Raw genomic sequence first — 13,852 nt, 5'->3', positions numbered from 1 at the left:
CACCCCTGTCCACCCTATCCCCCTCCATCCCCATCCACCCTATCCGCCTCCATCCCCATCCACCATGTCCCCCTCCATCTCTGTCCACCCTATCCCCCTTCATCCCTGCCTGTGGCATAGAACCACAGAGTGGATTGAGTTGGAAGGGACCTTAAAGCCCACCCAGTGCCACCCCCCTGCCCTGGGCAGGGACACCTCCCACCAGACCAGGTTGCTCCAAGCCCCCTCCAACCCTGGCCTTGAACCCCTCCAGGGATGGGGCAGCCACAGCTTCTCTGGGCAACCTGGGCCAGGCTCTCACCACCCTCACACCAAAGAATTTCTTCCTAATATCTCATCTAAATCTCCCCTCTTTCAATCAAAACCATTACCCCTTGTCCTATCACTCCCCTCCCTGATCAAGAGTCCCTCCCCATCACTCCTGGAGCCCCTTCAGGCACTGGAAGGCCGCTATAAGGTCTCCCTTCCCTTCTCCAGGCTGAACACCCCCAGCTCTCTCAGCCTGTCCTCACAGGAGAGGGGCTCCATCCTCTGATCATCTTCCTGGCCCTCCACTGGACCCCTTGCAACAGGTCCACGTCCCTCCTTTTTATCTTGAGGACTCCAGAGCTGGACACAGGACGCTGGGTTGGGGATGGAGCATCCCCCACCACCACTTCCATCCCGATCCTCCCTGTCCCCCGCCACCCCTGCCTGCGGTGTCGACCCTCCATCCTCTCCAGGGATGTCCCTGCCCACCGTTTCCCCTTCATCCCCGTCCCTGAATGTCCCCACGCCCGTCCCCTTCCCCGGGCGGGAGGGGAAACTGAGTCACGGCCGGTGGGGGACGCGGGTCCTCCGGGCCGCCAGGGGGCGCTGTGTGTATGTCCCCGCCCCCTCCCCTCCGCGCCCCTCCCTCCCCGCCGGCCGGAAGTGCGTCAGGGCGGCGGGCGGCGGGGCGGGCGTTGCCATGGAGGAGCTGAGCGCGGCCTTGGCGCTCGGTGTCTCCCTGGCGGCTCCCAACAGCCCGGCGGCCCCGCACCCCCGCCTGGCCGCCTACAAGCCCCGCGGAGCATCGGGACAGGCCGAGCGCCGCCAGCGCCTCCTCCGCCTTCAGAGAGAGTGAGTGAGTGAGTGAGTGAGGCGCCTTGGGGATGCGGCCCCCGGGAAGGGCAGGCCCGGCCCCCGGGCGGGGAGGCCTGGGGTGTCGAGACAGGGCCCGGGGTGTGGGGAGGGGAACACTGGAAGCCTGCCTCCGGTTCTGGGCTCCTCAGTTCAAGAGAGACGGGGAACTGCTGGAGAGAGTCCAGCGTAGGGCAACGGAGAGGATGGAGGGGTTGGAGCATCTCCCTGCTGAGGAAAGGCTGAGAGAGCTGGGGCTCTGGAGCCTGGAGAAGAGAAGGGTGAGGGGAGACCTTATCAATGCTTCCAAGGATCTAAAGGGTGGGTTGAAGGAGGATGGAGCCGGACTCTTCCCAGTGGTTCCCAGTGACAGGACGAGGGGCAACGGGCACAAGCTGGACCATGGGAAGTTCCACTCCAATGTGAGGAAGAACTTGTTTGGGGTGAGGGTGGCAGAGCCCTGGCAGAGGCTGCCCAGGGAGGGTGTGGAGTCCCCTTCTCTGGAGATCTTCAAGCCCCACCTGGATGTCATTCTGAGTGATGTGCTCTGGGCAGCCCTGCTTTGGCAGGGGAGTTGGGCTGGATGATCTCTAGAAGGTCCCTTCCAACTCCAACAATCCCATGAGTCCGGGGGCATCCTGCCCTGCTTCCTGCAGAAAATAACCCAGGCTCTTTTTTTACTATGAGGGTGGTGAGACACTGGAACAGGTTGCCCAGAGAAGCTGTGGCTGCCCCATCCCTGGAGGGGTTCAAGGCCAGGCTGGATGGGGCCTTGAGCAACCTGCTCTAGTGGGAGGTGTCCCTGCCCATGGCAGGGGGTTGGAACTAGATGATCTTTGAGGTCCCTTCCAACCCAAACCATTCTATGATTCTCTTTCCTCTCCCCTTCCTAGGAGGCGGCTGGACTACGTGAACCATGCCAGGAGGCTGGCAGAGGATGACTGGGCAGGGGTGGAGAGTGAGGGCGAAGAGGAGGAGGAGAAAAATGAAGAGGAAGAGGAGATGGACGTGGATGCTGGCAAAAAACTGCCCAAGCGCTACGCCAACCAGGTGAGGAGCTGCCTGCCTCCTCGTGACGGGGTGCGGGTGTGAACGCGGGGCAGCATGAGGGATGAGGGGTGGTTGGGGCTGGGCTGGGTATGGTGAGCAGCCACCATGTTGGATGCCTCGGGGCTGAGAATGACATGGCTTGGAGGTGGGTTGCCTGTGTGGAAACCCAACCACATCCTGGGCTGCATCAAAAGCAGCGTGGCCAGCAGGGTGGGGGAAGGGGGTTCTGCCCCTCTGCCCTGCTCTGGTGGGACTCCACCTGGAGTACTGTGTCCAGCTCTGGGGGCCTGAGCACAGGAGAGACATGGACCTGTTGGAGTGACTCCAAAGGAGGCCATGAAGGTGCTCTGAGGGCTGGAGCCCCTCTGCTGTGAGGACAGGCTGAGAGAGTTGGGGGGGTTCAGCCTGGAAAAGAGAAGACTCTGGGGAGACCTTATAGTGGCCTTCCAGTACTTAAAGGTCTTGCAGGAGGGATGGGGAGGGACTCTTTATCAGGGAGCAGAGTGATAGGATGAGGAGGAACAGTTTAAAACAGAAAGATGGGAGATTTAGATTAGATATTAGGAAGAAATTCTTTGCTGTGGGAGTGGTGAGACACCAGCCTGACTTGCCCAGAGAGGTGGTGGGTGCCCCATCCCTGGAAACACTCTAGGTCAGGTTGGAGGGGGCTCTGGGCAACCTGATCTGGTTAAAGGTGTCCCTGCTTATTGCAGGAGTGTTGGACTAGGTGACCTCTAAAGGTCCCTTCCAAACCAAACTATTCTCTGATTCTTTGATTTCAGCTCAGCTAGCAGCGTTTGTATCCCGTTGTGCAGCAGTTAGCTAAAGATTTCCATCTCTACCCGTGCCTGGGACACCAGGAAAGAAGGGAAACCTCAGCTGATGGATTTTATCAGCCTTGGCTGCTATATTGGTCCTAAAAGACATGCAGCCTTTCAGGTGCTCACAGCCAGACAGTCCCTGAAGAGGTTGACTTGTCTGGGCTCTTTACTCCTGATATTTAGGAATCTTTTAAGCTCTGGCGTGTATTTATAAATAAATCAATTTAAAGTGCTGGAATGAGGACCCAAGGTACAGAGGTGCCCAAGTGAGGACTGCGAGCCCTGTGCTGTAGTCTGAAGCTCAGTCAGCAGCCGGGCAGCAAGAGAGGGACTCAGGGGAGACTCTGTTGTGCAAGTTGAACCAGAAGAGAGGGAGGGAGCCCCTTTGGTGTGCTGTGACGTGGGGTGACGAGCGATGCAAGTTGCCTCTGAAGCACCCAGTGTAGCTGTAGGAGCCAACTTGAAACTTTCTTGCTTATTTTTCCATAACTTCAGGAGAGTTGTTGCAAACTGCTTTTTTTTTTTTTTTTTTTTTTTTTTTTTTTTTTTTTTTTTTTCTTTTTTTCTTTTTTTTTTTTTCTGAATTTCTCCATAGCTGATGCTGTCTGAATGGCTGGTCGATGTCCCCTTAGATCTTGAGCAGGAGTGGGTTGTCGTGGTGTGTCCCGTCGGGAAAAGGGCGCTGGTCGTGGCATCCAGGGTAAGTGGCAGCAGGGGGTGATGCCTCACCGTTTGGTAAAGGACCTGTACATGTTTCCCAACCAACGTAGGATGGGCCTGTCTGTCTTGCTTGAATTATTCCTTTTCTATCCCATTTCCTCACAGGGCACGACAGCAGCTTACACCAAGAGCGGCTTCTGCGTCAACAGGTTCCCGTCCCTGCTGCCGGGGGGGAACCGGCACAATTCCACGAGCGAGAAAGGTAATGGAGTGAGGAGGCTTTGGGGATGGAGAGGGGGGAAACTGCCCGCTTCCCCCTGTGAGTGTGTGCTCTGGCTGCTTGATGGGGTTCCTCTGGCTCCCCATGTCCTGTGCCCTTTTCCTTAGGGAAGTTACCTTCAGGCCTGTCCGTGTGTCTCTGGGTGTAACCAGCTGTGGACAATCTCCGATACTTTTATACTGGATAAGAATATATTTCTTAAACCTCAGCATCTTCTCTGTCTTCCGACAGAGTGATGTCTTTCTTAATACCACCTGCAGTTGCTTGGCTTGTCCTGAGGAGGGGTCACTGTGGAGTAAATGCCTTTTTCTGAGACATAACTTTGTCTGATGTGCCTCCCCCGGGACCTTTGTAGCCTTGGTGGACTCCAAGCTAAAGGCTTTCACTGAATTTCACTGAATTTTTAGAGTTGGAAGGGACCATAGAGATCATCTAGTCCAACTCCCCTGCTGAAGCAGGATTGCCTAGAGCATGTTACTCAGGACTGCAACTTTCACAGAATCTTCTAGGTTGGAAGGGACCTTAAAGATCATCTTGTCCAACCGTCAACCTAACTGACAAAAACAGACACCCACACAACAAACAGGGAACACCATCACTAAACCAGACCTCCCAGCACTACATCAACCCGTCTTTAGAACACCTCCAGGGATGGGGCCTCAACCACCTCCCTGGGCAGCCCATTCCAATGGCTGAGAACCCTTTCAGGGAAAAAATTTTTCCTAATATCCAGCCTGAACCTCCCCTGGTGCAACTTGAGGCCATTTCCTCTTGTCCTGTTGCCTGTGACTTGAGAAAAGAGACCGACCCCCACCTCTCTACACCCTCCTTTCAGGGAGTTGTAGAGAGCAATAAGGTCTCCCCTCAGCCTCCTCTTCTCCAGGCTGAACACCCCCAGCTCCCTCAGCCTCTCCTCATAAGACTTATTCTCCAGACCCCTCACCATCTTTGTCGCCCTTCTCTGGACCCGCTCCAGCACCTCAATGTCTCTTTTTATGGTAGGGGGCCCAAAACTGGACACAGTACTCAAGGTGAGGCCTCACCAGTGCCCAGTACAGGTGACAACTTTCCATGGTGGCAGCTCCCGTTAGCAGAAGGGGATCCTTCTGCACCTCTCGGCCTCGTGTCGGGGCAGGCTTAACGCGGGGGAGATTTCATTTGGCATTTGCCTGTTGGGTTGGGCAGTCCCTGGAGCATTCCTCGACCTCCCCTGTGTTTGTGTGTGCAGTGTACTGCATCTTGGACTGCATCTACAGCGAGGTCAAGCAGACGTACTATATCCTGGATGTGATGTGCTGGAGAGGACACCCTGTCTATGACTGCCAGGTACTGAATCTCCCCCCTCCCCTCCCTTTCGTTTCCTGGTCTGTGAGCTGCTTTGCAGCCCAGCACTGGGCACAACCCACTGTGCAGTGGGATGGATATTTCATCTAAGCACCAGCTTGTGGGCTGCTGGAATAATTTGGTACATCTTTGGGGGGAAAACAGCAGAGTTTGGGGTGAAGGTGAAGCTGAGTTTGTAAATCTGCAGAGGAACGGAGGGGCTCAGCAGGTGCTGATCAGTGATGTGTGGTGGGTAGTCAATTAAGTCTCTGCCTCCTTTCACAGACCGACTTCAGATTCTTCTGGCTTTTCTCAAAGATCCAAGAGGAGGAAGGGCTGGGAGAGAAAAGCAGGATTAATCCAGTAAGTTCTTTTGTACTGGGAAGAGAAGGAGGATGGGGGGTAAGCTAAGCTCTCCAGTTCAGCAGGCTTCAGCATTTTCTTTCACAAGCGGAAGCTTTTTTTTCTTTTTTATTTTTTTCCCCTCACAGATCAGGCTTCAAAATGTACTTCTGACGAAATGAGATGCCATGTTCAGGATGTAAATAGAACCACTGAGTATTGTAAATGAGTGGGGGTTGTTTTCTTGGGTTGTTTTTTTTTTTTCCCCCAGCCAAAGTGCTGAGGGAGATGAGACTGCAGGGTATCAGCTAACTTCCATGCCATTTTTAGCTTTCCCTTGAAACGGGATGGAAAACCAGTGTGGTTTCTGCAGGCACAGCCTGACTACAATGGGATTTATCCTTCCGTAGCCTTGTGGGCTCGTGAGGCCAGGGGAAAGGCTCGTAAAGCTTTGGCCTTCCCTCCTGCTTAAGCTAATCATTGAAGTTGTTGGGCTGGATGCCTGCTTGTCACCCGGAGTCCCTACTGAGCAAGGATAAAAAGTCTTCCTTTGAAGCCTTGATGCGTGGAGGTTAGACCTAGAACCCCCAGCAGCTTGGAAAGTGGTTTTTGGGGGCAGCCCTAAGAGATTTGGCAGCCTGGCCGAAGCGCGACGCGATTGCTGTGCGTGCCCAGACGCAGCTGAGCAGAGCAGCTCTGGTGGGTTGAGCAGATCAGTCACAAAGACCTGCTCCTCTGCCAGCAGTGAAGGTATCTGCATTTGAAGAACATCCTGTTCTGACTCCCAGAGGCAATATCCTGGAGGCAGCTACCTAAAGAAGGAGGAGGAGGAGTGGGGGGGGGAGTCGTTTCAGCTTTCATTTCCTGGGTGGAAAGATGTGCTTGGCTGAGCCAGCAGCCTGGAGCAGACGTCTGTCTGCTTTGCATCCTGCCCAGAGGTCATCATTTTCTATTTTGGTTAAAAGAGCATCTCAGGGGCAGCTCTCCTGAGAAGTCCTTCCTGCAGCCTCAGATGCTTGGAAAAAAAAAAAGGTATCAGGAGCGCGTGGGAACTGCGTGCTGAGTCTTTGCCATCCACATCTCTCATTAAATGCCAGGGAGGGGGGGTGATTTGGAACTGGGATGATAAAATAGCGGAAATAGATCTTTCTGGGCCCTCCAGATTCCATGCTGTCTGGGCAGCGTGGTGGCAATCCCCTGGGTCTTCTTTTAAAGGTCATCTGTTGCTGCAATGAGATTTTAGAAAGTTGCAGCAAGGTACATGCTTTATCCAACAGTGCTGGAGAGAGGGTGGGGATTACCTCTAAAAGACTTTTCCCTCCCCGTCCTCGCTGCTGGCGAGGGTGATTTTTTAATAGGTTTTCATGTAGCCACTTCCAGTGGGATATGATCAGCACCCACGGAGAGCTTGGTCCTGGTTTGTCTCTGGACCTGGGGTTTGCTTCTGAATCTCATCAGGTGTTTGTTTGCCCCAATAACCTGTAGCAATCACAGAGATGAGTCCCTATAGCAAGAGTTGAGGAATTGGGGATACCTGTCACGTTCTCTCTGATTTCATCAGCTAGTGGTCGTACCTAGACCGTGGAGCTAATGGCCACCTGCCTGTCCAGGAGCTGGTCTAATCCTCTTTTGGGCCTATTTCTGCTTTTGGGCCCCCAAAAGCCTGGTGGCAGGAAGATCAGGAGTTTAATGATGTGATCCCTGCTTGGGATCTCTCTGGTTACTTCGTCTCATGCCTGTCCCTCACCCTGTCTCTCTCGTGCTGGATCTTGCACTGGGGGGAAACCCTTCCTTTGTAGCTGCCTCCGCACCAGCGCTCGATTCGGTGACTTGTCCTGCTTTAGGCCGCGCTGTTGTCTCTTCTAACCCTCTCTTACTCTTTCAGTTCAAATTTGTGGGCCTGCAGAACTTCCCCTGCACCTCGGACAGCCTGTGTAAGGTGCTGGCTATGGACTTCCCCTTCGAGGTGAGAACACGCAGGCGGGGGCCTGGACCTCAGCCTTAGAGACAGCCCCGCCACGCGTCCGCTGCTGCTTGGAGAGAGGTGCATCCCCTTCCCATGGGATCTGTGCTCTCCCGAGGCCCACAGGAAACTTCCTGAGCCGCCCTCTTGCTTTCTCTGTGTGGGGCACGGACACCTTTTATGCATGTGGCTGATCTGTTCCCCTGTCACCAGGTACAGGCTGCTTCCAACCAGCTAATTAGCAAAAGTTAAATCTTAGAATTCACTCTGCTTGGGCTGCTTTTACCGTTGTTGGCTCTTGGCTGACGGAGCCCTGGGGAAGAGGGGGGTTGATGTGGGCACCCAGACTGCCTCCAGAAGCAGCCATAGCTCATGTTCATGTGGCAGCATGACCTTTTTAAGGCCAAAGCTGGCCCTGCCTACATCCCCGGGTGGGTTTGCGTGGGTACAGGCATGAGGATCTCTGCAGTGTGCTCCCTTACGTGGTGGTGGCTCTGGAGAGGTCTGCAGGGTGGGCAGAGTGGTGTTGTTCTCTGACCTCTGTCGTGGGCTCTGTGTTTCCTGAGTCTGGCTACTTCTATCTCTGTATGTGGAAGGCACCCAGCTCTCTTGGGAAGGAAAGAGGAGGGTGGTGGTAAGCTCCTGGTGGTTTCTGAAGGGGGTTCGGGTGTTAGTGATGGGTGCCTGGGATTTACTGGAGGTGGGGGCAGGTGACTGTGGCAAAAATGGCTGGGAGGGGTCGAGATGAGTCTGTCCTCCTGCTACTACTGTTGGATTTTGTGAAGGGGATAGCGCGAGCTCTGCTTTTTTTGCTTCATTTGGAACCAGCAGCTTCCAGCCTCTGGCTCCTGCTGCTCGAGGTGGCCATTCCCCCAGCAAGAGCAGCTGAACAGAACCCCTGTGTTTGCTCCATCAGCTTTAGAAGTTGGTGCTCGTTGTGCTGCTCAACCCTCTGCTGACCTGAGGGAGAAGGGCAGGACTCGGTGTGCCCCCCAGTTTGGCTCTGAGCAGAACCAGAGGCCCTCATGAAACAGCTGAGGCTGCTTTTGGTGGGGATCCTGGCTGACTTGGCACCGAAGCGGGTGGAGGAGGTGGTGGCATTCCCCCACAGCCTCAGTGACAAACATCTGGGAGCCAGAAGCTCCCTTCCTGCAGAGTGCCCAGCCTCACCCCTCCATCAGCAACAGCCTCTACAAGAGGTTGCTCCTTCCCTCTGAGCCAAAAGCCACGTCGATGTGACTGGTGCTGCTTGTGCTCTCTCAGTCCCCCTTTAATCCCCAGGCATTCCCCCACAGCCTCAGTGACAAACATCTGGGAGCCAGAAGCTCCCTTCCTGCAGAGTGCCCAGCCTCACCCCTCCATCAGCAACAGCCTCTACAAGAGGTTGCTCCTTCCCTCTGAGCCAAAAGCCACGTCGATGTGACTGGTGCTGCTTGTGCTCTCTCAGTCCCCCTTTAATCTAATCCCCGTTTAATCTAAGTGCAGGGTTAAATTTAAGGGACGCTAATTAGGCTGGGAGGGCTGACTTTGCCTCCTGCTTGTCAAAGCCTGGACAGTGACGAAAATGGGAAAGTCCCAGCCCCTCTGCTGGTCTTGCCAGACCCTGCTCTGAACGGGAAAGCTGAGGAGACATCCCGGGTTTCCTGCAGCTCCTTGCTCGGTGACGGACGCTCTGGGGGCCTCGGTAGAAACAGTCCTTCCCGTCTTTGCTGATTTCATTCCTTCCTGAGGCATCTGCTCCCAGGGGAGAAGGCTGAGGAGTATTGCCCCACCGTGGGCCTGCTAAGGAGACTGTTGCGAAACGCCGGGGGGAGGGAGATGGAGTTGATCAGACTCTCCCTTCTAATCCAGCTGGGGTTTGTACCCGGTCGATACATGGGGGTGTGGGCTCCCAACAAGTGAAACGGGGTGTAATTTGCCTCAAAGCAGCCAGTAACCCCACAGAAACAGCAGTGCTTCTTCCAGGAATGGAAGGAGCTGCGGGGCTCTTCGTGGTGTCCCACAGGAGGGAGCCCCAGAAACCCTAAATAGCTTCCACCAGCAGCACATAAAGAAAGAAACTTTGCAGAAGGCAAAATCCAGCCTCGCTACAGTGTAATAGAGGTCTCCTCACGCCTGGGTCCAGCACCTTGTGACCCTTACAAGGATCTCATGCACGTGGTGGCAACGGATGTAGCTCTTGAGAGTTAATCTGTAACCTTAGAGTTAGGGCCTGATCCGTTATATTCAGTGGCAATATTTTTTCCGCTGAATTCAGTGGACTTTGGATCAGTTGACTGGCACTGGAGTGTTTCTTGGAGGGGATCTTAAGAGCTACTGTCCTCCTCACAGATCATTTGAGTTTTCCACGAAGGCAGGGGGAGCCAAAGTCTCTGAGAAACCCCAGTGTGATGGAGCGGGTGTAACTGTTAAGCACCTGAAATCTAAAAAATATGGCCATGAAATGTGAAATTAAGCCAGTTTCTCATCAGGTTTGGTGGTTTAGGGGCAGCATTAGCCCTTATTCTGATGTGGCTGGTGACAGCACAGTGACTCAGGGTAGGGACCCAGCCAACAAATTAAATGAAGTGGAAGGAATAGGGGAATTGCAGTAACTTAAGAGAAATCAGGGGAAGGAAGAACATCACTTAACTCTCCTTTGAATTCTCCAGCATGAGGAAGATCTTTGGAGCTGGCTGAAAGGCAGAAGCCTTTCCAGGCTCTGATCTTTACCAGAACATTCCTGTGGGTGCTGGAGAATCCCCATCGCTCACAGGAACGGGTTGGATGTGCAGGCGTGGTACTGGGATCCCACAGAATCTGGCTCTTCCCAAATTTTCCTGGGAGGCTGGGGGAAGGAGAAGCTTTGTACTTTAGGTATCCAGAGGGCTGCACAACTGGTTCCAGTTTCATATTTTCCTAGCGCAGGATTCCCCCTTTTTTTCTGGGATTATTTTGCAAAATCTTAACAGGGACTAAAAATTATGGAGGAGAGTAGCAGAAGAAGCTCACCGTGCTCTGCTGGAGGTTGGCATTCATGGAGCAGAGATGGACGGATGCTGCTCTTTGCAGAACAGAATCATAGTGTGGTTTGGGTTGGAAGGGATCTCAAAGATCATCGTGTTTCACCCCCTGCCCTGGGCAGGGACACCTCCCAGCAGACCAGGTTGCTCCAAGCCCCCTTTGGGGGGCAGGGAGTGGGTGGGAAAAATCCCCTTAGCGTGGCGGGGAAGCGGGGAAAACGTCAGGCAGCTGCTGCAGTTCTTGCAGAGTGTGGAAATAGCAGCGCAAGAGCTAGAGCCTTAAACCTTCAAGGTCCTGAGTGCCCTTAACAGTCATTGATTGCTGGAGGAGGAGCTCTCTCGGGGGAGACATTAAGAATTTATTTTGCATAAGGGCAAAGCTGAAAGAAGCCGGAGCGGCGTTACCAATCCTTGGCGTCATGAGCTGGGACTAATTACTCTCCAAATGTATTATTTAAAATAACCTTAATCCAGTAAAGCGGCCTTTTCCCCCCTTATTCGGAAACCTCATGCCTAAATCTCCCCTCTTTCAGTTTAAAAAAATCACCTCAATCCGCTTGGTTTGCCCGTGCCTCAGCTCTCTACCCAGATAGGTGCTGTTCTGCCCCATATATTTGGGGGGCTGTAGGCTCTAGGAGGGGGCTGGGAGCAATTCAGCCCGGGGTGGGCTCTTCTCCTTCTTTTTTTTCTGCCCCCACACCCCTTTTTACTCCCAGACAAATGGCTTTTGAAGAGCTCTCCCCCCTTATTCGGAAACCTCATGGCTTTTCTGCAGGAGGGGATCAGAGCAACCGGAGGAAAAGCGCTGGTCGGTGTCGACCTCGGGCTGAAATTGTTTGCTTTTGGCAATTTTGAGCAGTCGCTGGAATCGTGGGGAGCTTTTCAGAACAGAAGCTCTGCAGATTCCTCCTTTCCCTTCCGCTATTTATCGCGCTGCTGGAGGGGAAAATGATCCAGCTGGTAGTTTTGGGCTGTCAGTGGAGAGCGGGGCTGCTCCCTCACCCACCTGTGATTCCTCCAGCTCTGGCCTTTTGGTCACTCTCTCTCACAGAATCACATGGGGTTGGAAGGGACCTCTGGAGATCATCTATGCAGAGTGTGGAAATAGCAGCGCAAGAGCTAGAGCCTTAAACCTTCAAGGTCCTGAGTGCCCTTAACAGTCATTGATTGCTGGAGGAGGAGCTCTCTCGGGGGAGACATTAAGAATTTATTTTGCATAAGGGCAAAGCTGAAAGAAGCCGGAGCGGCGTTACCAATCCTTGGCGTCATGAGCTGGGACTAATTACTCTCCAAATGTATTATTTAAAATAACCTTAATCCAGTAAAGCGGCCTTTTCCCCCCTTATTCGGAAACCTCATGGCTTTTCTGCAGGAGGGGATCAGAGCAACCGGAGGAAAAGCGCTGGTCGGTGTCGACCTCGGGCTGAAATTGTTTGCTTTTGGCAATTTTGAGCAGTCGCTGGAATCGTGGGGAGCTTTTCAGAACAGAAGCTCTGCAGATTCCTCCTTTCCCTTCCGCTATTTATCGCGCTGCTGGAGGGGAAAATGATCCAGCTGGTAGTTTTGGGCTGTCAGTGGAGAGCGGGGCTGCTCCCTCACCCACCTGTGATTCCTCCAGCTCTGGCCTTTTGGTCACTCTCTCTCACAGAATCACATGGGGTTGGAAGGGACCTCTGGAGATCATCTAGTCCAACCCCCTGCCAAAGCAGGGCCACCCAGAGCAGGTTGCACAGGAACGTGTCCAGGGGGGGGTTTGAATGTCTCCAGAGAAGGAGACTCCACCACCTCCCTGGGCAGCCTCTTCCAGGGCTCTGCCACCCTCACAGGAAAGAAGTTCTTCCTCATGTTGAGGTGGAACTTCTTATCTTCAAGTTTGTGCCCATTTCCTCTTGTCCTGTCCCTGGGCACCACTGAAAAAAGCCTGGCCCCATCCTCCTGACACCCACCCTTGAAGTATTTATAGGTGTTGATCAGATCCCCCTCAGCCTTCTCTTCTCCAGACCAAAAAGCCCCAAGTCCCTCAGCCTTTCCTCAGCAGAGAGATGCTCCAGGCCCCTCATCATCTCTGTAGCCTCTGCTGTCCCCTCTCCAGCAGTTCCCTGTCCTTCTGGAACTGGGGAGCCCAGAACTGGTCCCAGTGCTCCAGACGGGGCCTCCCCAGGGCAGAGCAGAGGGGCAGGATGACCCCCCTCCACCTGCTGGTCACACTCTTCCTGATGCCCCCCAGGATGCCATTGGCCTTCTTGGCCATAGAGACACATTGCTGGCTCATGGGCATCCACCAGGACTTCCAGGTCTTTATCCTCAGAGCTGCTCTCCAGCAGGTCACCCCCAACCTGTCCTGGTGCAGGGGGTTATTCCTCCCCAAGTGCAGCACCCAACAATTGCCTTTTTTGTTGTTTCTTTTTCAGGTCGATGGTCTTCTCTTCTACCACAAGCAAACCCACTACACCCCTGGCAGCACCCCTCTGGTGGGCTGGCTCCGACCTTACATGGTCCCCGAAATCCTGGGGCTCTCGGTGCCCGTCACCGCGCTCACCGCCAAACCGGACTACGCCGGGCGCCAGCTCCAGCAGATCATCCAGAGCAAGAAGAATAAAAAACTGGCAGGGGAAAAGGGGCAGCCCAACGGACATTACGAGCTGGAACACTTGTCCACCCCTCAGGCAGTGACCTCTCCTCAGGGCCAGGAGGAAGCAGGGAGCCTGATGGAGAATTAGGCTGGTGGGACGGAGCGGTTGGGTAAGGAGACAGCAGAAGGTTCTCCTGCTTCTCACCATCACTCATGCTCCCTGAGACGGGGGGGCAAAAGTAATGATAGGATGGGTTTGTTTAAAAGGCACAGAAGTGGAATTTCTTCCCCCAAGTGCCACAAGATTATTATTTTTTTATTATTATTTTTTTTATATATATATTTTTTCTTCCCCAGGGCTTCTGTGAGGCCTTGAGGATTGTCCTAAGGGGCCACCAAAAGGATCCCCCCTTCCCCAACGCCACGGGGGGTTCTGGGTTCAGCTCCTGACCCTGTTTCCTTCCACCAAAGCCTCTGGAGAAGCTCCAGCCCTTGGAGAACAAGTGCTCGGACCCCCGGAAAAAAAAAAAAAACCAACAAAAAAAACAAACCCCCCTCAAAAAAAAAACCCTTAAATTCCCTTTTCCCTGCCTCCCAGCACAGCTTTGTGTGGCGTGAGCGCGGTGGCAGCCTGTACTCGAGGCTTTTCTCAGTAGGGGGAGGAAGGAATGGTTTTCACTCTGGAAAAAAAAGACAAAACAAAACACCAAAAAAAAAAAACAACCCCCAACCCGCTAG

At 53.9% G+C, this 13,852-nt stretch overlaps 1 protein-coding gene across 2 annotated transcripts; it reads left to right on the top strand.

Moving 5' to 3' along the window:
* Nucleotides 1-928: 928 nt before the first annotated feature.
* On the top strand, nucleotides 929-13,418 carry SNUPN (snurportin 1). Of its 2 annotated transcripts, XM_014944777.1 has the most exons (8): nucleotides 929-1,101; nucleotides 1,995-2,151; nucleotides 3,568-3,672; nucleotides 3,798-3,894; nucleotides 5,141-5,238; nucleotides 5,521-5,598; nucleotides 7,463-7,543; nucleotides 12,954-13,418. In XM_014944777.1, the coding sequence occupies exons 1-8, from the start codon at nucleotides 950-952 to the stop codon at nucleotides 13,260-13,262; spliced, it is 1,077 nt and encodes a 358-aa protein (XP_014800263.1). In that variant the 5' UTR covers nucleotides 929-949; the 3' UTR covers nucleotides 13,263-13,418. The 2 variants fall into 2 exon arrangements, with proteins under 2 accessions (XP_014800263.1, XP_014800264.1); XM_014944778.1 differs by lacking the exon at nucleotides 7,463-7,543.
* Nucleotides 13,419-13,852: the final 434 nt, after the last annotated feature.

This window comes from Calidris pugnax, unplaced genomic scaffold (genome assembly GCF_001431845.1).
Source record: "Calidris pugnax isolate Ruff unplaced genomic scaffold, ASM143184v1 scaffold70, whole genome shotgun sequence".
Lineage (NCBI taxonomy): Eukaryota > Metazoa > Chordata > Aves > Charadriiformes > Scolopacidae > Calidris > Calidris pugnax.
This window is presented reverse-complemented; position numbering and strand designations above follow the sequence as displayed.

Bases quoted from the DNA above. Each gene is read 5' to 3' on its own strand.
- SNUPN (XM_014944777.1), top strand. From the start codon at position 950: ATGGAGGAGCTGAGCGCGGCCTTGGCGCTCGGTGTCTCCCTGGCGGCT. The intron at 2,152-3,567 runs GTGAGGAGCTGC...ATTTCTCCATAG, and splicing joins CCAAGCGCTACGCCAACCAG to CTGATGCTGTCTGAATGGCT. The intron at 3,673-3,797 runs GTAAGTGGCAGC...ATTTCCTCACAG, and splicing joins CGCTGGTCGTGGCATCCAGG to GGCACGACAGCAGCTTACAC.